Genomic DNA, 26,232 nt, shown 5'->3' on the forward strand with positions numbered 1-26,232 from the left:
CTTGCGTTCTACATTCTATCACAGATGCCTGGTGGGTTTCCCCACTAATAAATATGCCGCCTGGTGTCCTTCCTGAGGTCTGCCTGGGACACCTATACCTGACCACCTCTCTACCTGCAGCGAAACAGACCCCTGAGCACAGTTCTGACACATCCCAGTGGCACCACCCTTACTCCCCAGCACAGTCACAGTCGACTGAGCTCTCCCGACAGCTGCCCAGGGAAAGCTTCGCAGGACCAACAAAACCAGACAACATCATGTGCCTTCAGGCTGATGCCGAGCAGGCTGCTCTGCCCCCATCTAGGGGACCCCGTGTTTCTGAGTGGGCCACTCCCCCCAACACCCTGTCTGGGGGACCCCGTGTTACTGAGCGGGCCACACTTCCCCCCCAATCTAAGGGACCCTGTGTTACTGACAGGCCACACTTCCCCTGTCTCTGGACCATCTGTGACTAAGCAGGCCACACTTCCTCTGTGTCAGAGACCCTTTGTCTGTTACAGAAACAAACATTTTTTTTGTAGCTGTTCTCCATTTTTTAGTTCCAAGTTAATTTTCCACACAGATTGGAAAAGTGCAATTCCGGGAAAGCTCAGGTTTGCATTGCGCTTCCCAGTCTGCACTGACAGAGATCCTCCCAGAGGTCTTCCCATGGAGTCACACTGCCCATCAGTACCACAGTATCTGCGTGACATGTCAGAGTTCAGGACCAGCTACACATTTATTCTGAGATTTACACACTTTACTTTTCAGGCATGAATTTTTCTCTGGTTTTCAAGTCCTTCTGAAAGTAGGATTAAATATGGATTAAATCATGAATCCTATGTTACAATCTCTGAATTTCTTGGATGCATAATTTCTCCACTACTAATTACGTTCTACATTCATTAATGCCACTGCATTTAGAAACGAAAAGGTCACTGGGGATGCTGACATCAATACCTGGGCCTGTGATCCCTCCGTGCTCCAGGCTGGGCACGCAGGCAGTGGGCGCTGCTCCTCGCTGCTCCTCGGAGGTGGGAGAAAAGGGGATGTCGCTAAACTGCAGTGTTTGGCAGTCAGAGTGTGGAAGCCCAGAAACGTGGGTACGCTGAGCACAGAAGGGTGAGTCCCCTGCAGCCCAGCAGCGCTGGCTCAGCAGAGGGAGGGACACACAGCCAGCAAGGCAAGGTGCGCCACGGAAAACCTGAGATCGGAAAGCAACCCGAGCTCAGCTGACCCAGAGCTTCACCTTGAACTGGTGTTTGGAAAGTGCACTGCGATTCCCACCTGGCTGCAGAGGGCTGGGATGGAGCCATTCTGAGGCGGACACACTGTGACAACTGCTGCGGAGCCTCGAGGTCACACTGTCCCAGCAAGCACCTGTCCTGGGGCCTAGAGTACCCAGCAGAACACGAGTGAGACAGGCACAGAGGAGACTGCAGCCAGGGGGTTCCAGGTGGAAAAGGGAAGGAGAGTCCACTCCCTTGTCCTTTGAGGCTGGTGGCTCATGTGTCCAGAAGAAATGGGCAGGAATCTGAACAGGCAGGTGTGGACGCTCTAGGGACTAAGCCTGGGGAGGCTGTGGCCGGCAGCAGAGTGTGTGGAGAGTTGGCTCCCCTGCTCACTCTCGCAACCCGGTAGAATTCTTAGGCGGCTCCCAAGACCCAGACTCCAGACAGGCTCTAGGATCTAATCTGATCTAATATGCTGATCTAATCTCTCCAGAACAACCCCACCCGGCTTGGCCTGAGGCCTGAGCAGAGCTAAGCCCCAGCCCCTGCACCTCCCCTCGCAGAGCCCTGCAGCGGCCCCATCAGGAAGTGCACAGATCAGCGCAGACACAGCGTCCACCTCCTCCTCCTCTAACCCCGCACTGCGCGCTCCAGTCCACACCACTCTGCACACAGTGGCTCACACTCATTGTCAGCACCCAGAGCCCCTTCCCTGACCTACACCTGTGAGAGGACAACGTGGATGCCATCACCTCTGGACCTTCTCCAACCCGTCTGTCTGAGGCCTCCCATTTTGACTCCTACAGTACTTTCCTGAGCAAAATCACAAACCAGGTATTTTAAGTTCCTATCTCGATGTCTGTCATATCCTTCAGGCAACAAACTTCCTTTTCTGCCATGTCCATCATGGATACCAGAACCGGGCGGTGCCACGCAGACCTCACAGTTGCTCACTGAATGGATGGGGATCTGCACCCACCTGTACCCTGACCACTCAAACTCACACCTCTGAAGAGGGTTCCAGGACCAAGTCAGCAACAGAATCAACACGTCTTCTCTGCTTTCCTTCTCCAGGTCTCCAGCACTGTTCTCTCTACAAACACCTGCCTCTCTCCTGTGCCCCGCACAGCAGTCTCCGGCAGCAACCTTCAGAGTGTGCTCACTGAGGCATGCTCACGTGACTCAAGAGCATGTGTCCTGTTTCCTTGAGTCCACCTATTCAAAGGTGTTTCCCAAATCTCTCACCACCTGGTCTCTCCTAACCCTGCTCCTCGCTCGGCTTGCACGCCCCTGCGTCACAGGCAAGCACCACAGTGACAGCTGCACACGCGTAACGCTCTCACAGCCAGGTGCTGTCCCAAGGACTCGTGTGCAGACGTGATCCTGAGAAGGCTAGGCAGTCATGTTATCATCACCCACTCCCAGGGGGAGTGAGGCCACACAGCCAGGGAACTGGCAGGTTGCGGGGAGATGGCCGGCCAGGGCCAGGCAGCCCCAGGTTGGTGCTGGTGCCTAAGCCTGAGTCAGGCACACAGAAGTAGTCCAGGTTTATGTAATTACAAATCTGAGGACTCATTCACACACAAAAACAAATGCAAAGAAATTTCAAAGAGGAAAACTTTCACTCATCTTTTCAGACCCCGTCTCACCAAGGCTCAGTGCTATCTGCATGAGACGCACCACTATTAGTGTCTCCAGAAAGAAAGCAGCCACCATGCGGACTAGATGGTGCTGACGACCGGGCCGTGGCACTGGACACCAGAGCACCTGACGACCCCCTCCCCAACACCAGCACCTGCCACTTGTGCATAGTCCTTTGCTTTCAACATGGAACAGAGGAATTTTGGCCCCTCTTCCCACAGTGGTTACTGCTTGGCTAAGCTCAGGCTTCCTGTGCAAACACAGTACTGTCCACTCAACACGCCCACAGCCACTCTTCTCAGGGGCAAGGGGCTGCAACTGTGGCTGGCTGCTTCAGTCCACAAGACGCACTTCACCACAGTGCACCAGGAACAGCTGCGGCGAGGCCATGCACCACCTCATGGGCAGCAGAAGGCACTTCAGACACGTTCTGAGAAATCGTGACCTGAAAATAATGCCACCTTACAAGTGATAAAAATAAGTAAAAGGTGAACCAAAAAAGTCACCCAAGCAACAAGGCCTTGGCTCGCCCTGAGCTTTCAACACCGTCGGGTCACCCAACTTCTCCCCGCTTCACTGTGGCTACTGTCACCCTTGCTGCCATTTGCTGTGGAGCACAGGTGCAACCCAGAGGAGAAGTGTGAGGAGAGCCAGCAGCGGTGCAGGTGAGGAAGAGGCACAGCAGGAGAGTGGCCGGGGACAGCTGGCCGGGCACACACTCTAGCCTCCTGAGGCACAGAGACTAGACCAACGTGTGCTGCACCTTCCAGGACCTCCGCGTTCAGCATCAGGTGAGGCTCGGTTCCTCCGCCCAGCTGAACCCGCATGAGATGCAGGTGCCGGCTTGAGACACCCACCTTGCACTGCAGCCCTCTGAGGCCCAGGCATCTCTGGAAGCCCTGTGCAGGCAGCAAGGCCTGCAGCTTGGGAGAGACAGCACCCTGGGACAAGCACCTGGAGAATAGGGCAGAGCCCCACAAGGGCCACCCCTTCCTGAACATCCAGAGCCACTACCAGATGCCCAGCCTAGCCCTCCGGACAATTCTAAAAGCATCTCATATCCAACATTCAATCCAAACATCAGGCCACTTCTCACAGCTTCCATTCATATTAACTAATTTTTTATTCATTTTCTTGCTAAGATTTCCATTTTTATTTTCAAGCAAACTTGAGAGTCAATCCTGAGCACAGACGTGTAACTACATGCTCTTGAACCAGCCACTTCCCGTCCCCAGTGGAAACAGTCGTTGACTAGGAGACCTCTGTGGGCTCTGCTGGGAGAACTGAACCTGGCCAGTGTTCAGAGCTGCCCTTGGAGGGCTCCCTCCGTGGCAGACAAGGTCAGCAGTCAGACACGGCCACGCCCCGACACCATCTGTGCTGGGAGCACTGTCTCACTCAGCGGCATTGGAAACGAGGAGAAGTCAATACCATTTATTATCACTCACGCAGGGGATAAACTGGTGTTTAGTACACAAACTGATTTTAAAACAATTATCATTTACATTTCTTCTAAGCTAGTAAGATTATATTATCTTAATATTAAAAAGTAAGCAATAAACTCCCACTAACCAATGTTCTCCCCATCCCTATCCATTGTAGAGAACTGACATTCTCTATGGTTCTCTAAATATTCAGTGTCTAACCTTTTTGTTTTTGTATGAACGAATACATCTCAAAACAAAGGGAGAGGTAATTTCTGAATCAGTCTCACCTACAGCCCTTACAACTCTTCACGAGGAGGAACGAAGTCTTCCCCTCCTACTCGAGATCAGGGGCATGCCATTTCAACAGGACCGGCAGTGACCACTTCGACATGCTCTTCTGAGCAGATGGAGCCTCAGCTCTCCTTCCCCACACAGAGGGCTGGGGGAGACCACGAGCTCACTTGCCTACACTGTTCACTTCCTCACGAAACACGGCACAACCCGAATTCAGTGCCACAGGTAGCAGTATCTTTTGGGTTAGCTGAAGCTAACAAACCATTTAGTGGAACTGTGTTATACAGCTGAAGGGCAAATAGATAAAAATTCTGCCATCCAGGGAAAACAATCTTAAATTGAAACAGGTACGGTCCTCCTGGCAGAGCACCACACCCTGTCCCTGCCAGGTGCAATGACACACATCTGTAATTCCAGGGAGTCACTCGAGAGACTGAGGCAGGAGGATGGCAAGTTCCAGGCCAGCATGGCAACCGAGTGAGGCCCGGTCTCAAGATAAAAACCAAAAAAGGGCTGGGATGTGTCTCAGTGGTAAATTGCCCTGGTTTATTCTCTTTGCCCAAAAAACAAAAACAAAAAAAAGCCTCCAGTCCGGAGCAGATGGACTTCCCCTGAACTGCCCACTGGCATGATGGGGCCGGGCCGGGTCCTGACGAGAGCCACTGAACGCTCGCTGGAGCAACGCCACCCTCCACACTGAGGACCACCACGGGCAGCTCTCAGGAGCACCTCAGGGGCCCCATGTGCACTAGCCTCAGGGTTGCAGGGGATAGACACATCTATATCACCACAGTTAACTTCTGCTCATGAAGACGCTTGCCACAACCAACTTCAAAATACTTCTCAAAATCTAACATAAGCACATTAATCCCCACCAAAAGGAACATGGGCAATAAATAATTTTTTGGAAAAAGAAAGACAAATAGGAAAAAACAAAGTGTTCACCCTCATCAGTAATTTTAAAAGCATAAAACATTTAAAATGAACTTTGACTTATCAAAAACCTAATTCACTTGAATGTAAGATCCAATCGTCAGCAGAAACAGAAATACCAACACCTTCCACAGAGTGAGAGCTGGGCTCGTGGGGATGTGACCTAAACGGCACAAGGCTCCCAAAAGCAGCCTGACCGTGTGCCCTACGGCTGGAACACAAGTGCCAAGTGCAGTACACAGAAGTGGAGCTGGAGCCCACGCCTGTGAGTCCGCAGTGATAAAACAACAGTGCAGCCAAGGCAACACAATGCTGTGGTCAGAAGGTTCTGGAACAAGTTCACTGACAAAAGGAAAGGACCGGCGAGAGAAGCGAGAGTCAAGCTCATCACGGTAAGACCCACTCATGTACAGTTACTAACTGGACAGACACCAAAGGTGCATATTCACGAACAGAGAAAATAGACCAGAAGATTTATTACTTGTCTCCTAGTGAAGAACAAAACATGGGTCTGGGGTTGCAGCTCAGTGGTAGAGCGCTCGCCTAGCACGCATGAGGCACTGGGTCTGATCCTCAGCACCACACAAAAATAAAATAAAGATATTGTGTCCACCTAAAACTAAAAAGTAAATATTAAAAAAAAAAAGAAACACTGTTGATTATTTGCAATGGTGAGAAAAATGCGATCCCCACCATCAGCACCTAAAGGTGCTCTGGAGCTCAGATCCCTAAAACCAAAGCACCCAAGATGCTGATACCGATGAGGAAGAGCACCACAGGGACAAAGTCTCTGCACGACTGGGTCCATCTAAATCCACAGCAAGACGCTGGCTGGTCGGTGGGCGGCCGAGAACCCACTCCTTGATCCTACTGACAAGAGTGGAGGAGGAGGACAGCAGAACTGCAGGGAACGCAGGAAGAGCCAGCGACAACAGTGGCAGTGCTACCTGTGGAACTGCCCGGTGCAACTGCACCCCGGGGCACACAGGACACAAGCAGGGCCTGTGTCCAGGGCCATCTCTGGAACCCTACCCCTCCTCAGCTACTCTGAGGACCCACCACGAGCCCTTCTCCACAGCAGCTTCAGGCGCCCAGGGAGACCCTGGCCAGGCAGGTCCCCGCTGCCTGCAGCCTGCCCAGGCGTCACTGTCTGGGACTCTAGAGTCTAGCAGAGACACAGAGATCTTCAATTCCTTTTTTATTTTTAATAACTGCTTTTCACCAACCCAAGGGCTTATTCACTTTAGTTTTCTTTAGAGCTATGTATTGACTAAAATAATTTCTCAAAGGTTCTTGCCAAATCAATTTCAAAGCAAAGATTTCCCAAGTATTAGCAACTGAAGTCATTCAAGGTTCGTGACAGTAGAACAACGTGACTGACGCCTCACATTTTTTCTGTAAACGTTTCCATGTCCTGGTTTATGGAAAAATAATGCACTAAATAAATTCCACAAGAGAACATAAATAAGACACTAAGTGAATTTTAAATGAGTCGATGACTTGTTAAATGGCTTTCCTTCCTTAAAACCGCCACTGTTTCGGCACAGTGGAGCACACATGTGATCCCAGCTACTTGGGAGACTGAGTCAGGAGCATTTAAAGTTCCAGACCAGCCTCAACAACTTAATAAGAGTCTGTCTCAAAATAAAAAATTAAAGAGCTAGGGATGTGGCTCAGTGGCAGAGTGGGTTCAATGCCACCCCAACCCCCCACAAAATTGCCTACCAATATAGTTAAAGTGTTTAATTAGGTAACAGTTGACAACCAGTGAAAAACAAATGTGATTTTTTAAAAATATATTTTTTATGATCTGAAAAAGTAACAGTATGACTCACTTTGCTCACTTGTACCGATGTCCAGATAACTCATGTTACGAGCAAGCCCTTTCACTAAACACTACAGAGGACAACAGTGGCTCCCTCCAGCTGGACTACTTCAGATAGACTTCCGTTTCCAGGGAGTCGCTAGAAACCAGCCAGTGCGGCTGGGGGCAGGCACATGCCCACACGGCCACCCCACAGGGCCTACCCGGCATGCTCCTCAGGAGCTTGGCGTTGCACATGTGTCCCTTCCGGATGTCGGTGAGGATGTACTCCATGCGCTTGGCCCTCCAGAGGAAGTTGAACGCTCTCAGGTAGTGGCTCATGCACTCTCGTGTGAACACCTGGGGGACAGCGGAGACAGGGTCACGGCACTCGCTGCAGACTGCAACCAACCTAGGTCCCAGCCTCGAAAAGCCAACAAACACTCAGTCAATGCCAGCAAACTCCAGGAGATGCGCAAGTCACTGAATCAGTGCATTTCAAGGAAAGCACCACAACCGCCATGACACTGGTGATTCACAGGCCAGGCCCAGCCCAACAGCAGAAGGCAGGCGTTTTTAGGCCCACCCTGCAGCAGGGAAAACGGGGCTCAAGGTGACATGGCTACTAGGTGTGGATGCTTAGCTGTGACTCCCAGCTCCTGGAGGGACCTAACAGCAGCTCCAAGGTGGAAGGGAGGCCTAGCGGAATCCCCACTCTGAAGGGTCCCTCGCCATCTTCATGGATCTACTCATCACTTGAATACCCCATCTGATGCCCACAAATGTGGCTTCTCAAGCACTGAGTTAACACCACCAGCCCCTGCTGGGGACCATACAAGGCCTTCCCTGCAGCCCCTCAGTGACTCAGCCCACGAGTCACTTCTTAGATCAAGGATGAGCTATGCACTTGTGGCACAGGGTCTTCTGCAGACCACAGCCACATATTTCTGATAGAAACATGAGTGCTGCAGTGGAGCACGTGTCCACCTCCATCAGAGGAAGGGCAGAGGAAGTGTGGCCTGCCTCAGTGTCCACCCTGCACCACAGACACTTGGACATGGCCGGCTCGGCAGGCCACTTCTGCCACTGGGACAAGGCCAGCCTTCGCTCTGAAGGGAGCTCCTGCATCCCTGGACCTGGCTTTGTCCACCTCCTCTTCTTTATCTAAATGTGACGTATGTGGCCCTATTCTACCCATCTCACCTGCCCAAGCTCTACCCATCCTCCAGGACAAAGGTACACGTCGTTCCCCCGAGGCGCCCATGTCCCTCTTCCTCAGACACCTAGAACATACTGCTGGATGTCCTTAGTTTTAGTATGTGACTAAGGACTACCTACTTATTCTCCCGTATGCATCTTTGTGCCAGTACCTGGCAGGAGCCCACACTGATGGAGGACCAAGCGCTGGAGCAGAGGTGACTAAACTTGCACTGAAAGTACTCCAAAACCAGACCATCTGCTTCGAAGTGCTTCCCATGCTATCAACAGTCTTGCAATTACAGAAATTAAGGTGACTGGATTAAGTATTGTGGTAAATGAAGGATTCTTCACCATATAAATACATACTATAGGGCAAGGGCCCTTTAACACTTTTTAGGGTTTTTTTAATTTGTTCTAATTAGTTATACATGACAATAGAATGCATCTGGACACACCGTACACAAATGAAGCACAACATATCATTCCTTTAACACATTTTAAACTGCAGTTTTAAAATGCAATTTAATCACCACTTCTTTGGGATATTAACTAAAAAAAAGGTGCTCACATTGCACTGAATTTACATGAAGAAAGCACCACAACACTGTAGTTCTACTGTCACACTGCCTTTCAGTTCACCTCCTCTTACAGAATCGATTTCAGATAAATACTAAAAAAGCTCTGAAACTTGAGAAGGTGACAGAAATCCCAGGTTTCTGCCGCGCCGTGCAGAAGGCAGCACTGAGGCAGAACCAGGCCTTCACTGCCCCTGCCTCACCACCAACCCCTCAGCCACGGGGCAGTCAGACGGCCTCAGCACTCTGAGTTCCCAGATTAAATAAAACCCAACTTCACACAAAGAGCTTAGGATTCATTCAAAATAAGGGGAGCCAGAGTATTTTATTACATGTTTAGTGAACTATATTTGGCTAATTTAGGGGGAAAGTAACTTGAATCTTGAATTTCATAAATTAATTTCCCAAATAAAATCTATCCAAAAATTTCCAAATTGCTGTTATTAGATATAATTTCATGATTATTACCAGATATATGTATAATTAAATTCTGTATAAAAATGCCAACTTGAATTGAGAACAGAAAATAAATAGAATAATATGTGAGTTTAACAGAAAACGATTCTCTTCAAAATCTTGACTCTAAAGACTATTTTTAATATAAGTTTCCTAGTAACCTTTATACATAACATAACTGCATACAGTTTACTCTGATAAACATTATTTCAGTTTCTAATAACAGTTGAATACTTACAGCAGTCCAATATGGCTACAGTCATGGCAATTTAGCTGAAAACATGCTACCACATGGCAAAGGCCAGACGAGCAGGAGGGCATCCGCACACTGGGTCCCTGGCAGGGCTGCCACCGATAGGACCCTCCCTTCCCCTTTCTCCATCGGGCAGTCCAGGCTGCTGCCGTGACCACCACTGGCTAGCCTACAAATCAACACTTGTTGGTCACAGGAATGTCCTAGATGCATTTTAAATGACACTACGGCATAACGTGCTTTTCTTCTGTCCTTCTGCTAGAGCTTGAAAACCTCTGATTTTAACAACATGCCATCACACTTGTGAGTGCACAGCACACTCCATGTAAGACGTGCAATGTTACAAATAGCTAAGGCATCACTTATCTAAACTGTGTTCGGGTTGCCGATTTGCGAAGGCACCTGGAGCTTGTGAAAACGCGATTTCCCTTCCTAGGGTATCCTGGCCCCTCATGCGGGTTGGACAAAGCACTCTACCACGAACCCCACCCCCGCCCCACTGTGGAGCCTGTTGTAGGCTATGAAAATGGCAGGAAACGTACATGAGCCCGCAAAGCAGATACTATGACAGTCTCTCACTTAGAGTGTTAAAATATCAAGCATGTTGTACATTTTAACTATCTAACCCTGTTTAGGATGTAAGTCAAAGGAAAAAACCTAACTGCACATGACAAAAGAGTGAACTTAAGGGTGTTCAAGCCAAGGCAGCTTCCTCTGGCGAAGGACAGACAGGCGAGGCAGAAGTAAGGCACCTGTGCCGGTAGTCCCAGCTCACGGCCAGCAACACACAAGTGGTTGGTGCCAAGTCTGCCCAGTCTGGTGCAGCTTCAGAGACATTATCCTCATGGGCAGTGTGATTCACCCCAGGAGAGGAGGGGACAAGCCATAGAGTCCGGCTCTACAGGAACTACCACAGAAGGCTTAGAGTCTAACTCTGTTACTTCTCAGCAAAATATTTGTCCCAATAAATAAAAGAAATGCAGTGTCCTTCTTCAATATTTCAGCTATAAAAATGACTGAACTAAGTTTAAAGAGATATCATGGTCAAGGAGGATTTATTCAAGCCTGAATAAAGAAAAATGAGCACCAGAAAGAGGCATTTTAATTGCAGTAACTAAGATGACAACTCTCCTGGCCAACCATTTACGATCGGATAACTAAAAAGAAAGGGCGCTTCACATGTGGTAAAAGCACTATGAACAATAGCACAGCTATTTTCTCATCAGTTTAAATGAATACTCCATATCAAACTTTATCTAAGTAGTAAAAATACAATTCCCCTAAAATATACTTTATAGTTCCTTTCAAATTATTCTAAATTAGTTGCTACAATCTAAGAATAATGGAACAAAATGAACAATCCATTTATTAAGTACTTGCTGAAATCTATGATAGAAGGGATGATATTTTTAAGGAATCTTAAAATAATACAGCATTTCAGCACTCATTACTAATGATTTAACACACGATTTTGGCCTAAGTATTATTCATTCATTCAATGGGCACATATCCTACACGTCACAATCACTTGGATCATGTTCACGGAGAAAAAAGCCAATTTTAAACAATAAAATGTTTAGCATTCAAAACAGGCTGACTGTTAGACAAGCACACAGAATGAACTCACAGTTGCAATGGGTCCATCAACGTGGTAATCCAGGCTGAAGACGTCCCAGCCCGTGTCACCCGGAGAGACCTATCAGCAGAAACAGACATCGGTTTATCATCTGTTATTTTCAGACAACTGAAAGACTCAGGGCACCTGCTGCAGAACTGCCCAGGCTTCAAGAGATAGCACTGACCGGCCCCCTCTGTAACAAGGCTCTTGTTAGAGAGCAGGGAGAGGATGACGTCAGCCTCTGTGTCCTCAACATTGAGGTGAGGGCAAGGCACGCCACAGCTGCTCTACAGGTGGTTAGGAATGAACACTGAGGGTACATTCAAAGCCCATGGGCCCATGACAGGTTCCAGATCTCAAAAAGTGTACTTTAAGAAAACCAATGGAGTCGTATCATGATTCTCATCAACATTCAGCGAACACGCGCTTGTGTTTATACCCAGGCCCCAGCCAGAGCCACTTCCTCCCTCCCACCTATGCTGAAAGCCAACCTGATGCAGAACAGTCGCCATCACCAAGTGTCCATGATGTGCCGTCTGTTCTGGGCCCACCAGCCCTGTGAATCACCCCTCCCCAGGTGGCATGGCTTGCAGGGGAGGTGACTTGCCTGTAATCACCAGTATCAAGGCTCAAGTGGAGTCAAGGCCCCAGGAAACAGGCGGCGCCGTTCCCTGGAGAGCCTAGAGGAGCCGGGCCTTCACCAACGTGGACACACCCACGAAGACGCACGGCACACTCACGCTGCTCACCTCCAGCAACCTCACGTCCAGCCTTCTGAGGATCTCAGGACTGTCAAACTGTGCATTGGTGGCTCTCACAGCAGTTTCAAGGATTCCAGTCAAGTTATGTTGATACAAAGTTGTTGCTGGACGGACAAGTTCCGGTCTTAATATGTTGTGTAAAAATTAAAGAAAATGTTACTTGGACTTTGAAGGAACCCCTAAGTACCTTACAAGTAAAATTCTAATTGTAAAAACTGAAAAGATAAATGGGACCAATACAGTATAGTAACAAGAGCTACAAGACATAAATTGCAAATAGGATTTGCCAACTATTTTAAAGACTAAAACATTTATTTAAAATTCCCAAAATATTAATCTTCATTTGGCTTAAATTGAAAGTACTTAAATGTTAGCAAAGTTTTCAAACTTAAGACTGGCTTATGAGTAGCACAGATGACTCCTTTCCTACAGACACTCAATGGCAGGAGAGGGCTTCCTTGAAATCAAGCCTACTAGAAACGAGGATGAGGCAATTCCAAGGGGCTCAGAAACACCCGCCATCAGCAACAGTACTGCCAGCTGCTGGTGGCTGCAATCTCGAAATACCAGGCCTTAGGGTGCCTGAGAAACATGGGCCAACACTGGGCATCACCTGGCCACTCCCCATAGACACCAGACACCTAAAGCCAAGCTCTGAGAAGGACCCCTGCCTAGGATAATCCAAGCCACCCTAAAACTTAAATTTCCAAATAATCGGTAAATAACAAAGCACAGATACTCAGAAATATATTTACAGAAAGTGAAGTCCCTGATAGAGCTAGTCCACATGGGTTTTAGAACTAGACAAAAGACAAAATGACTCCGGTGGTTTATTTAAGGGGGCAAATCAAAGGCAGGTATAAGGTTTCAAGGGCAGACAAGAGTCACAAGCCACCTGTGGCTGTGTGTGGACTGCTGTGCATAGTAGCCTCACGAAAGGATCAGTCTGGCATGGAGAACTCCTGGTGGCACCCCGACAAGGAGTGACTACCTAATGCGGGTGAACTTCCCCCCTCAAGCTCTGCCAAAGATCCCACACTGCACCTCAAATGGGTGTCACATGCCAAGACGTCAATCAATCTGCTGACTGCAAGACTCCGCCCTTGAAACCTTATCCCTGCCTTTGATGTGCCCCCTTAAATAAACAATAAATAAAGTTCAACCATGGCCCAAGACTACCGCAGATCTGATGGGGACAGCTAGGATTTAAAAGTAACTTATTGTTTTGTGTCCTAAGGGGGACATTCATCTTTTTTTTAAATGTCCTAAAGAGAACTCCACACCCTGCCCCCAAATAAGAAGTATCCATTCTCACAAACGTCTGAGTGAAAACCACTGGGCTTATGCTGTGACGACACTCAGCGTGTGCATGGCCAGCTCTGCCCAAGAGCGCTGGACTGCACCCCTGGGGTCTGTGTCCTCTTAGGTACAGATGTCTCTGTCTCTAGGGAGGGAGGAGAGAACCAGCATGGGACTCCAGAGGGATGGCGGAGGAGGGCCAAAGGAGCCAAATGGAAGGTTTTGCTCTTCACACAAAACAATGATAGCTGAAAATACGAATACAAAGTTCAGTGTAAATTATACATTTTCAGGTTAATTTCACACTGAAGCCAGAGTTAACTATGATTCTGCCTGACTTCTCACACTCAGGGTGCTGACACAGCCACAGTGCTCGTAATGACACAGATTCTTAGGAACAGCCCGTCGCACAGGCTGATGGCCTACAGATCACCAGAGCAAACCCAAAGGACCCTGGCCCGTGAAATGACACCATTTCATCTGTGTAGATTCTGATAGGCGTGTGCCCCGTAACAATTCAAGCTTTCCCTCTGATACCACTGATTCTTCCACACCAGAAGTATCAGACTCTTTCACATTGCAAGTACTGCCTACTTAGAACACTTGAGCAGTTTACTTCTTACTTTAGCAAATCCATTAAGTGCCTTATAAAGTCTCCTTGTCCAAGAAGCAAGTACCGCCTCATGGCCTGCATGTGGTCCAGCAGGCTGTAGTTTTTGTTGAGAACATCCAGTAGATATTTGCTGGTCTCGAAATAAGCAGCATCGATCTTCCCTTGAAATGCATTTTCTAAATCTGTGAATAAATCTGCAGCTGTAGAGGACAAAGGGAGAAGCACACATACATGTGTGATATGTATCGGAACAGTACAGCAGGGGCACAAATGTGCGGAAGGCAGGCCGACCCCACCACAGAGTTGCAGTCAAAGAAAGCAAACCAGCACCCAGACAGCTGAGGGCACTCGCCGACCTCAACTGCGGGACCAACAATAGGAACTGACACGGCACTGCTCCTAACTCCAGAGGTCACTTTCCACACTGCCATGTGAAGTCTGACTAAAGCTCTATAGTCACCCAGAAAATAAGTGGTCCTGGAGCAGAGCCCCGTGTGAACATGTGTGCGTTATGCAGCTCTGGAGAGCAGGGCACCACGGGCATGCAGCTCTGGAGAGCGGGAAATCACCGTCATGCAGCCACATCACAGTGCCACAGGAACCCACTGGAGACTTCCCAGGGAGAGGACCAGACTGTAGCCCACAGAGCCTAGCTCCTAACAGGGAGAAAGTACTTCCAAAGGACAAGAATGTGGAGACCACAGACACACCACAGGGCTTTTATGAGGCTAATTACATCCTGCAGCGCCAGTGTGAACATTCAGTTTCATTAAGAAACCACAGTACCCTCGGGCTAGAAAACCACCCCAAAGCTAAGCAACAACCTAGCCTGAGAAAAGATGAAGTACATGTTCAAGGTCAAGCAGGAATAAGAGAGGCGAGGCCTTTCATTCCCAGTTTCAGTCTCCTTCCACTGCTGAGTTAAAGTATCAGAAGACTCCATGATTCTCTGTGCTTCCCCACACCCGTGGGTGAGTCTGGTACTGCTCACTCCAGTGACCCCCTAGAGTAGGAAACCAGGACCCGGTGAAGAGGGCCACAGATGACGGCAGAGTGAGGTCTGCTGGGCCCACAGGCACAGAAGCAGGCCACCAGCTCCCACGGTCCTCACGCTAAGGGCAGAGGTGATGTTTCTGTTCATCTATGCAGTTTTAAAAGGGCAGACTCTGTAGCCCAGGAGGCCTTCACCACACTGCTGTTTGACTCATAAGCATTTCTCATTCTAGTACACACAACACAACAGTAACCAATCTTCCCCCAGGGCGCCTGTCAGAAAACTGAGACCCAGGCTCCTCAGGTCCCAGCACTCCTGTGTCCAGCTTCTCAAATCCCTCTTTATTCTTTAGTGGCACTTGGATAATCTGGAAATTTTTTCACAGGTGAATATGAATCTGACATATCCCACATGTGCACTGTTGGCAGTCTCTGGGGACTTGTGCCCTATCTTTCCACTATGCTATAAACTGAGCAGCAGAAGCTGGCTTTCCACAGACACTAGCTATGACACAGTCTGAAGGGGCAGCAGGAATCCAGGCCACCGTGAAAAGGCAGCACAGCCACAGCACAGTGCAGAATGGCAGTGGCAGCAGAGGTGCAGCAGGGGCAGCTGCAGTGGCCTTACAGCAGCAGCAGAGGCGGCAGCAGCGGAGGCAGCCAAACCAGGCCTGTGGAGACACTGTCCCTCCCAGGTGCTACCCATGCCCCTCCTGCAGGTGGTCCTCTAGGCACTATGGAAAGGCCACGGCTCCAACACAATTGCTATCCTGGCTCTTCTTTCTTCTACCTTTTAATCATAGGCATTTCCCAAAATCTGCACTGAATGGCACCTCTCTATCCAGGAGTTAACCTGAGGGACCACAAAACTGTGTCCAAATTCACTGTGGGTGAGACACCCAGCTCTGAGGGCCTGCCATTTGCCCCACCCCACCCCCTGGGCACTCGGGCCAGGGCATCAGCCTTGCCCTTGGCTGTCGTAACAAGGCAGGTGCTTCCCAAACTTCCACAGCCAGCCCGATCTTCTCCTAGGGTTACTTGGTATCCCATTGTCAATACAAAGGAAACTCTGTGAGCCATCTGAGATGACGACAGGAACAGCAGATACAGCCAGGACAGGAAAGCTATAAAAACAAGTCAGGCACACACACAATATCATGAAACTATTAAAGCTGGGCAGGCAGCGAGTGGGTAAAATGGAAGTGAGGAATGGCAGACGAATGAGGGGAAATCATCACACTTGAAATGGAGGGACAAATTTAGCACAGCATTTTGAATACAACAGATTGCCAAATCCCTGCTGGTTTCTGAACTAGCATTTGAGTCCCAAAGCAGGGCTGCCATTAGTTACATTTCACCCTGTTTTCTTATTTTGGCACCTGTCACTTTACCATTAGGGAAAGAGTAACACAATTTACTAAGCAGAATAAAAAAGTCACACCCTAGTCCAATACCTACTATTTAACTCTGTGTAAAAAAGGGAATTAACATTCATACAGATATTATACGCACAAACATGCACACACTCGCCCACATATATATCTAAACTGTGGTCAACAGTATGTTAGTCATCCACATAATCTCTAAATCCTATGGAACAAAGAACATCTTAAGCAATAAATAACCATCACCATCACCACATGATCACCCCCACCCTCACTGTCACCACCATCACCACATCATCACCACCACCCTCACTGCCACCACCTTCACTGTCACCATCAACACCACACCCTGTCACCATTATCACCACCACCACTACCATCCCCATCACCATTATCACCCTCATCACCACCATCCTCACCACCATCACCTTCACTGTCACCACACCCTGTCGCCATCACCACCATTATCACCACCACCACTACCACCATCCCCATCACCATTATCACCCTCATCACCACCATCCTCACCACCACCATTCTCATCAGTACCTTCACCACCGCTACCATCCCCATTACCACCACACCCACCATCATCATCCCTGTCCTCACACCACCACCACCATATCATCATCCCCACCATCAACACATCACCTTTACCCCTATTACCACCATCATCATTATCCCCAACCCCACATCACATCAATGCCATCACCACCACCACCACCACCACCAATCATCACCACCAACATACTCATACCATCCTGCGGTGGCTCTGCAGACTTGGTCACAGCTATCATCTTTGTGGTAGGAGTCTGGTCATGACAAACTTGGTGCAAGAAATTTATTGATTTTCCTATCAAAAGGACCTAAAAGGAAAATATCCTATGATTACCTTTAAATGAAATTTAAATTATCATCAAATACTACAAATAGTCACAAGTTACAAATTGTTGATTGATCAAAAACTACATAACAAGAACATCAGATCTACTATCAAGTAACTTCTAGGAACTCAAAGCCAATACATTAACACACACATTGACATAGTGATGCATTCAATTAACATGTACTTCTAAGATACTAACAATCCTAACATGCAAAAAAAAATTTTACTTAACTGAAAACTAGTTTTGTTACATAATCCAAGTATATATTGCAATAAAACATCGAAGTCACAAAAATTTCTTCTTCCCCACCTTCCTAGATTGATCCATTGTCATAAATGAAGGAATCATCGATTTCCTCAAAGTATATTTGTCATGCCACAGTCGGTCTGTTTTAACTGTTGGATCTGATGCTACAAAAAACTGAAAGCAAAGGTTCAATGAGTATCAAAAAGTGATATTATTGCAAAAACTGAACTAAAAGCAGCATCAAATAATAAGTTATTCTAGAAAATTATTCTATAGGCAAATTCTCCAGATAACAGGGAATCTTACCCATTTACCCAATAAAATTAGTTTTATAAAGAATTTTAGACAAAAATCCAAGTTGAATTACATGTTTCCCAAATAAGAGCATAAAAAAAACAAGTTAGACTACTTCTTGGAGAATCAGGAACCTCATTTTGAGTATCAAGGAGGCCCCTGCCCGCAACTTGGAACCGGCTTCCCTGTCTGCACAAAGCTCTACTACCTGGCAATAGCCCGAACTTCTGTTCTGCTCAGCCAGTACCAGCTTACCATCTCCACTTCACAGGGCTGCACTGTGGGGCACAGGTGTCTGAAGCCACATGCTCTGCTCACAAAAGAGCACCGGAGTTCACACCATCACCTGCAGGCAGGCCCTCCCACACACACGAGCACACGTGCAGTGGCCATCAGCAGCCAGCCAGGTGGCACTGGGAAAGGACCCAGATCTCCTCTCCCTCCCATTTAAGTCACAGCCCACTTTCCCCGCCCCCACCCACCCACCCCAGCCACCCAGAGGGCTGACATCAGGAAGAACTCCAAGCACTGAGGGGAAGTTCCACTGCTATCACGTCCAGCTTAGCTACCACCACAGTGAGAATACTTCCGCCTTCAGCCACATGCCCAGCACCTGTGCCTTGGTTTCTATAGAAGAGTTTTCTAAAAGCAGAAGTGCTGAGTCGAAGTAGCCTAATTCCCATGGACAGTACCAGACTTCCTTTCCCAGTAGCCGTCTACTGCCCCCCCTGCCAACAGCATGCCCGACATTCTGCATCTTGTGTGCTTTAGGTGACATTATTATTGTCCTGTTATTTGACTGCAAATGAAGTTTAACATATTTTCATAATTTCGTTACTTTCTTTTTTTCCTCCTTAGAACTGTCTTTTCGTGTCCTTAACCCACCTTTCTACTGGTTTTGCCTTCCCTTATCAATAACATTCTGCTGTAAATTACTACATGACACAAACTTAGTTCTTCTTTTCTCTTTCTTGTACCAGGGATTAAACTCCAGGGCAGTCAACCACCTCAACCACTGAGCCCCATCCCATCCCTATTTTGTATTTTATTTAGAGACAGGGTCTCCCTGAGTTGCTTAGCACCTCACTTTTGCTGAGGCTGGCTTTGAACTTTCGATCCTCCTGCCTCAGCCTCCCGAGCTGCTGGAATTACAGGCACGTGCTACTACACCCTGCAAATCTAGTTTTCCTAAGTTAACTGTTTGCAACTGGTTACATTTGTGTTCTATTTTCCTGTGAGCTAAACACCTGCCTTCCTCTAGAGCTTCTAGGCTTCCTGTCTCCCTGAGATCTTCCCATTTCCAGATCATAGGAATATTCTCCACCATGTGACTTCAGTCTTTGTGCCATGTTCAACCTTGGACTCTGAACTGACAAGATGTTGCAGGGATCTGCTTCCTGCTGCGTGCCATGATTCTTTACTGCTGGACCTGCTGCACGGGGAAGCATTATCAGAACTGCATCAACAGATAAGAAAGGATGCCCTGTGGCTACAGCAAGAGACGTGAGGGGCACCTGACGATTCTCTGACCAGCCACGGGGGTGGGGGCAGTTTGCTTAGTATTACCATGGGAAAGCAGTATCCAGTGCCCCTAGAGTTTGAACCACAGGTTGTTATTCCCACTGGTGCTCCATGCTTGGGAGCATGGAGCCTCCGGGACCACACCTGGTCCTTAACACTGGATGGGCTCTAGGAGTCCTGCTGGCCTCCTGGCACAGAAGGGCCTCTGGGCTCACCTCGGTTCCTCCTGGGACCTAGATTCTGCTGCCTCCCCACGAGCCCACTCTGCTCTAAGAGAGAAGTCAGGACCACGACCTCAGCACCCGTGGTGGTGTGCCACAGGACCCAGAGGACTGAGACCCAGCACCGGCTGAACCACACACAGCAGCTCCACGGTGTCAGACCAGAAACCCCACACAGGCAGAAACACACAAGTGCCTACCCATCCCAAAGTGCCCTGTGAATGACACCCCCCGACTGGACAGTGAGTCCACAGGCACAAATGGATCCAAGGAATATCAGCAATTATAGAGCAATGATCTTCTAACAAAATGCAAGGGCCAAAAGTAAACCAAGAAAAGAGAGGAGACCCCAAAAGGGCAACATCGTTAGAAGAAATTGGAAATGTTAAGATGCTGTGAGCAAGGTCCAGGGCCTGCTTAACTTTAAAAAAAAAAAGGTGGCTTTTCTTTTTTTATTTTTATTTTTTTTTTGGTACCAGGGATTAAACCCAGAGGCACTGGGCCACATCCAACTCCTTTTGATATATTTTATTTAGGGACAGGACAGGGTCTCGCTGGATTGGTTAGGGCCTTGTGCTAGGTCACTGAGGCTGGCTTTGAACTCATGATCCTCCTGTCTCAGCCTCTCAAGCTGCTGGGATTACAGGCATGTGCCACCACACCTGGCTAAAAACCACCATTCTTATGCTCTGAAAATGTTCGAGACCACAGAAAATATACAGAATGCCTGAGTTTACTTCATGACATTAGCCTGACGCTAGCACACCTTACAAAGAGTGTCAAAACTTAATATTATAAGCCAGTTTCATCTATGAAAATAGAAGAATGAATTCTGAATAAAATATTATCCTTATATTACTTAAATAAAGTATTCTTGGTCAGGGTATATCACTGTTCAGTACGGCACTAAATGCCTAAACACAACTGAAAACAAAACATAAAGGAATTACAAAAAGCTATCATGTAGTGATTTAAAACAGTTTGTTCTTAACTATCACTGACCTTCCAAGAATCTGAGGAAAAGTACAGACCTTTGTCCCAGGGAAAAAATGCACATGTCACAATACAGTTTGGTATACTGTTCAGGAATTTCAGAGATCATTCTAAGCAGCCGTGGTATGAAAAAATAATGTTTACTGGCATAAAATAACAGTATTTACTACAAGGAAAAAAATAACAAGTTATAAAACATGAATTGTGATATGGTACACAAATACACAGTAAAAATGGCATATTCCTAAATATTTGTACATGAGATTACTAATGAATTTTTAACTACCTCCATTTACCTATTTATATAATCTATTATATCTCTATTTATATAACCCAGATTTTTAAAATTGGGAATATTTTTAAATCAGGAAAAAATACTGTTTAATTAAAGAAGTAATTCCATCAAATACTGAACACATTTTCCAGTATTTTTCTTAATAACATCATTTTCTCAAGGCAATTAGGTCAAAGGCTATTTTGTCTCTGGCAGGAACACCAAGGGAGAAGAGCCAGGGGATGGAACTCCAGCAATGCCAAGGTCCTGGTAGGAGAGGTGTGATGGCGACGGCAGCACACAGCCAGCCCTCTGCACGCAGGTGCAGGACGAGACCAGGGCTTCCCTGACTGCAGAGCAGGGCCACCCCACTGAGTCAGCTAAAACTTCCCATCTTTAGCACAACTTGAACGACTAAGCATTCGTGGACCTTTCTATTTTAGACTTTTTGATTTACATTACCTTTCTAATTTAAAACACAACTCATAACTGCTTTGAGAAATAAACAGTTCTCTAATGTGGACTATCGTCACCTTAACATATACTTAAATTATCTCCACTGGAAATTTAAAAATCCACCATGAATAATCTCCAGGGTTACCCAATCACTGTGCTGTGCATGCTCTGTAGCCTGTCATTCAACAGATTAGATTAATTGCATAAATTGTATTTCCCTGCTCTTCACCTGAACAGAAGAGCTAGCTTTTATGGACAACACACTAATTCATCCTAATAGCTGGAGTGCAGCCAGATTTTTATCAGCGTGAACAATAAGAAAATTTAATTTCAGCTATAAAAAGCTCAGACAATCCGGTCATCTTCAGAAGTCATGAACGCATTGCTTCCTCTGGGGGCAAAGGAACATGCAGTCACTCTACCGGCAAACAGCCAGTATGAACACAAAGACGGGGCCCTTCAGAACATAATTAACCCTGTGAGAGAGAGATGCAGCGAGGGAGGAAAAACAAGGTCAGAATACAGATGCAAAGCTTTTACTTTACTGATGCATTTTTCCACTCAAGGTCTTGGATTTTCACTATTAAACCTAACAGAATCAAGGGAAAATAAAGCTAACTGTACCAAGGTATGTCGTTCGCTGCTGGAGAAACACCAAGGCTCCCCTACTAAACACAGAAACAAAGAGGGAGATTTTCTCAGTAAGCAACTGGTTTCTAGGAATCAGACCCATCAACACAGACCTCTGAAGATTCACTCACCAGCCATGCAGGCCAAGGCCAGGGTGAGACTGCTTCTCAGGACACCCGTCGGAGACACCGCAGTGACCATGCCAGGGGACACGCACACACACACCCAGACACTCGTGCAACAGAAGTCCTGGAGGCAGCAAACTCACAGACACAGCATGTACAGGCTCAAGACACGCACTTCGTTGGCTAAACTGACCCCAGGCCTCCTGCCTGTTGGGGTCCTACTGCCTGTGACTATCTTCTCGGTCTCCCATGTGGACGTACACTGCTGGGGCACAGGAGCACAGCTGGTTCCTGCTACTGATCTCACACCTGCTGCTGGGAGCACCTAGATGTGAGGTTCAGGCTCCTTCGCCCAGGTACCCTCACAGTGCGGTGCCTGCATCTGCAAGACCTGGCCATCTGGGACAGAGAGCACTTACTGGTCCTTTCCGACCTGGATGCTTTGTTCCCCCCACCTGAAGCACAATGCTAACAGGAGTGGTGGGAGCAGACACCCCGTCTTGTTCCTGATCCCAGAGGCTCGTGGTCTGTGACAGTTCATAGACGCCCTTTGCTGGCTGAGCTCCTTTCTAGTTAGTCTGTGCGTTCCTAAGGTGAAGAATGTTGGATTTCTTCAATTGCTCCTTTAGCACCAATGGTGGTGGGTGGGGGGTGTTTTCTGACTTCTCTGCTCATCCTGAGTGTGGTGTCACGCAGTCGGCTCTAGGCCGGACCCTTGCATTCCTGGGGTAAACCCCACTTGGCTGAGGGGTACAGTCCTTTTGATATATGCCATGAGTTCCGTTTTCCAGTATTCTCTTGGGGATCTTCGTATCTTCATTCATAAGACATTGGCATATCGTTTTCCTATGCTGTCTTACAGCAGCCTCTTAAAATGACCTAAGAACCCTCCCCGTTCCACTGAGAGTGCCGACTCGGGACGTGCAAAGCAGAGCGTGAGATCTGTGCACCGCAGTCTCCTGGGCACCTCTCACATTCCTTCCTTCTTTCTCCTCTGGTCCCCCAGCTGGATGGCCTCACTTGACCTCCCTGCTAAGCAGGGCAGCTAGCGATTCTTCTCACTGCAGTAATGCCCTGATCAGCTCTGGCTTCCACCTCTACACCTACTCCCTTTTTTCAAGTTCTTTCTTGATGTCTTTATCTTTCTTTTGATTACAGAAAGTAGCATTTCTTTATGCAGACATCCAATAATCTACCAGGAAATAAAAGATTATAAGCTCCTGTATCACCATCAGGGTCAACTGTAGACTATAGAAATTCAACCTCACAGTAGCCAGACTGAGGACATACTAACCTATGCTGGAAATGAAGGAGAATTCTCAGATTTTGGCCACATAACCATCAAACACACCCTCTACAAACTACCAATTTCATTCAGAGAGTACATAAGAGTCAACTAAAGAGAATGTTTCCAAAGCTCATCAAAAGTTTAAATGAACATGTATCAACGTAGGGTTCTCCAGAAATTGAGGGTGATGGAGACGTACAAACAGAAAAGAGAAAGGCCGCCGACTTAGGGACAAAAGAGACTCGGGGAACCCACCATTCTGCTGGGGCTGCCTCACTCAGGTGACCTCTACACGCTCACCACTTGTCTGCTCAAACCTCGTCCTCGTGGAACCCCAGCAGGGTGGCCACCACACCCCTCTGGAGACGGAAGGGAGGCTGAAGGGCGCAGAGCCATGAGGAGGGCGGCCAGGCCAGAGCCCAGTACGGCATGCCTCACAAGCAGCAGGACAAGCAGGGAGCAGCACGCCCGTGGCCGCCAGGGCTGGGCAGGGCAGGCCTCAGCAAGGAACTCGGGCACTGCACCTCAAGGGCTCGGGAGAGCAGAAACTGGCCGGACCTGGGTTAGAATCCATGTATTAATCACCAGATAGAGAAGAGGGAACAGAGACTCTTCATTAAATAGTCGTAAAATTATCAAGTTTTTTCATAATCTTTTTAAAGATTGCTCTAAAAAATAACCTCTTAGTTCTGTAAGGTACAATTTTAATGGGTAATAAAAAGATAGCCTCAAAACTGAACACACAGAACTTTTTTCTTTGGTGCTGGGGATTGAACCCGGGCCCTGCACATATATACATACACCTTAAAAAGAAACTCAATTTTTCATTTTCTTAACCTAAACTCGAAAATGACATACTTTTAAAGTATAGATAATCTGTTTTGTGATCATGGTCAGAAGATTTAACAAGCATTTTAAATAATCAACTATACAGGGCTTCTTTTGGTTTCATGGGTGTTTGTGGTGGCGGCGGGGGGGGGGGGGGGGGTTATTTTGCTACTGAGCCACATCCTCAGCCCTATTTATAAGTTGTTTAGGGCCTTGGTACATTGCTGAGGCTAGCCTCAAACTCATGATTCTCCTGTCTGAGCCTCCCAAGTCACTGAGATTACAGGTGTGCACCACCTCAACTACACAGAAAACACCATCCAAAACTCACTTCATCCTGTAACTGGAGAATAAAGGAATTCAAATGCATTAACTCTACCAAAAACAAAGCAAAGGCAGACACTTGCAAGTTCCCCCTACCTCCCATCTTACTGGATAAGAACTGAACAGCCCAAGAATATAAGACCCCTTTAATCCTGAAAGCTTAAGTCTCACTTGAAACTCTTAACTAAACAAACAACTTCATAATATTTTCCAGAACAGACCCAAAAAGGATTTAAATTTCACTATAAATACAAAACACACTCCCTGCACAGCCAACCGGCCTAACTGCGCTCAGAAACACCTATGTAAGCTGATAATAGGAAGCCCAGGACACCAGCACGGGCCAGGGGCCCTGGTTTGAAGTGCCTGTGAACAGAAGCGTTTAGAACACTGGATCTGTTTTGGACTCTGGAATGTCTGCATATACATAAGGTACCTCGGGATGGGACTCCAGTGTCACCTAACTTCATTTACGTTTCCTATGCACTGTGTGGACAGTATGAAGGTCGTTGTCGATAGCATACAGAGTGCCTGTTTCATGTGAACTGTCACGTGGCCAGGTGTGGAATTTTCCATTGGTGGCATCATGACAGCACTCAGTTTCAGATTTCAGATTTGGAACATTCAAATTAGAGATGCTGAACCTGAGGTACACCCACTTGAGGGCTTAAAAGGGCAGAATCAAAACCTAAGGCATGCATCCTCACCAGCCAGAGGTCCACCTCCACACCTACTTCCAAGAAATTTGGGAGACACAAAAAAGGACATTTATTTGAATAATGTTCCTAAGATGAAAAGCGACAAAAAACACAATTTCCATCAACAGGAGAGCTGCTGAGTAAATACCGGTCTGTTCATGTGGTGGAATAACACATGGTAATACAAAGGCCCTCCCAGCGTTATCAGAGAGCCGAGGCACACTGACCACTGGCACCACACCCCCACGTACCGCCCACCACAGGCTTCCAAAGCACAGAGCGCCATCTACCACTGGTTCTGCTCTAGCACGTGTCTTAAAAAAAACAACGGCAATAGCGGCACAGCTTCACATCTGCTCACGGGCACCTCGTGCCATGAGGATGGCAGCCAAAGGCAGAGCCAGAGCCACAGGACAAACGCACAGACAGCCCTCGGCCCCCTTCCTTCCTCCCAGGTGCACTGTGTGTCAGACGGCCCCCGACACTTCACAGAACAGATGGACCCAAGCCCTCCCATGCCCACTTCCACAGCAAACATCAGAGCTGTTCCAAGGTGAATGCCATACTTACTGCAGGTTCATGTATCTCTTAACCACTTAACAGGTGTAAATTATTTTTAGGTTCCTGCTTTTGCTTTCTTAATGTTCCTGAAAATGTTTTTGAGTGTGACAATCCTCACCCTATTTTCCCACAAAGCCCTTTGGTTTTTATCGTGTGGCTTTGCATAGCAATGAGTTTTTTTTTTTTCCCCTGGTACCAGGGATTGAACCCAGGGGCACTTTACCACTGAGCTGCAGCCCAGCCCTTATTTTATTTTTTTATTTAGAGACAGGGTCTCACTGAGTTGCTTAGGGTCTGGCCAAGTTGCTAAGGCTGCCTCTGAACTTCCTATCCTCCCGCCTCAGCCACCATGCCTAGCTGCACAGCAGTGATTTTTAAGAATTCACATGCTGCATTATAGCAGAACTGACAATACTTCCAAAA

The 26,232-nt window shown here is 47.5% G+C and overlaps 1 protein-coding gene across 2 annotated transcripts in view; it reads right to left on the minus strand.

Moving 5' to 3' along the window:
* Positions 1-26,232, minus strand: part of Tubgcp3 (tubulin gamma complex component 3) — a 72,778-nt gene that overhangs the window by 14,310 nt on the left and 32,236 nt on the right. Inside the window, exons 12-17 of one of the 2 annotated variants that reach the window (XM_027938789.2) lie at positions 17,660-17,770; positions 17,221-17,329; positions 14,096-14,285; positions 12,162-12,297; positions 11,422-11,490; positions 7,535-7,670 (exon numbers count right to left, since the gene is read on the minus strand). In XM_027938789.2, coding sequence (XP_027794590.2) covers positions 7,535-7,670; positions 11,422-11,490; positions 12,162-12,297; positions 14,096-14,285; positions 17,221-17,329; positions 17,660-17,770 — 751 coding nt within the window. Of the gene's footprint in view, positions 1-7,534; positions 7,671-11,421; positions 11,491-12,161; positions 12,298-14,095; positions 14,286-17,214; positions 17,330-17,659; positions 17,771-26,232 lie in introns of both variants that reach the window. The other variant, XM_027938788.2, reaches the window with a different exon arrangement.

The sequence above is a fragment of the Marmota flaviventris genome, chromosome 4, assembly GCF_047511675.1.
Source record: "Marmota flaviventris isolate mMarFla1 chromosome 4, mMarFla1.hap1, whole genome shotgun sequence".
Taxonomy (NCBI): Eukaryota; Metazoa; Chordata; class Mammalia; order Rodentia; family Sciuridae; genus Marmota; species Marmota flaviventris.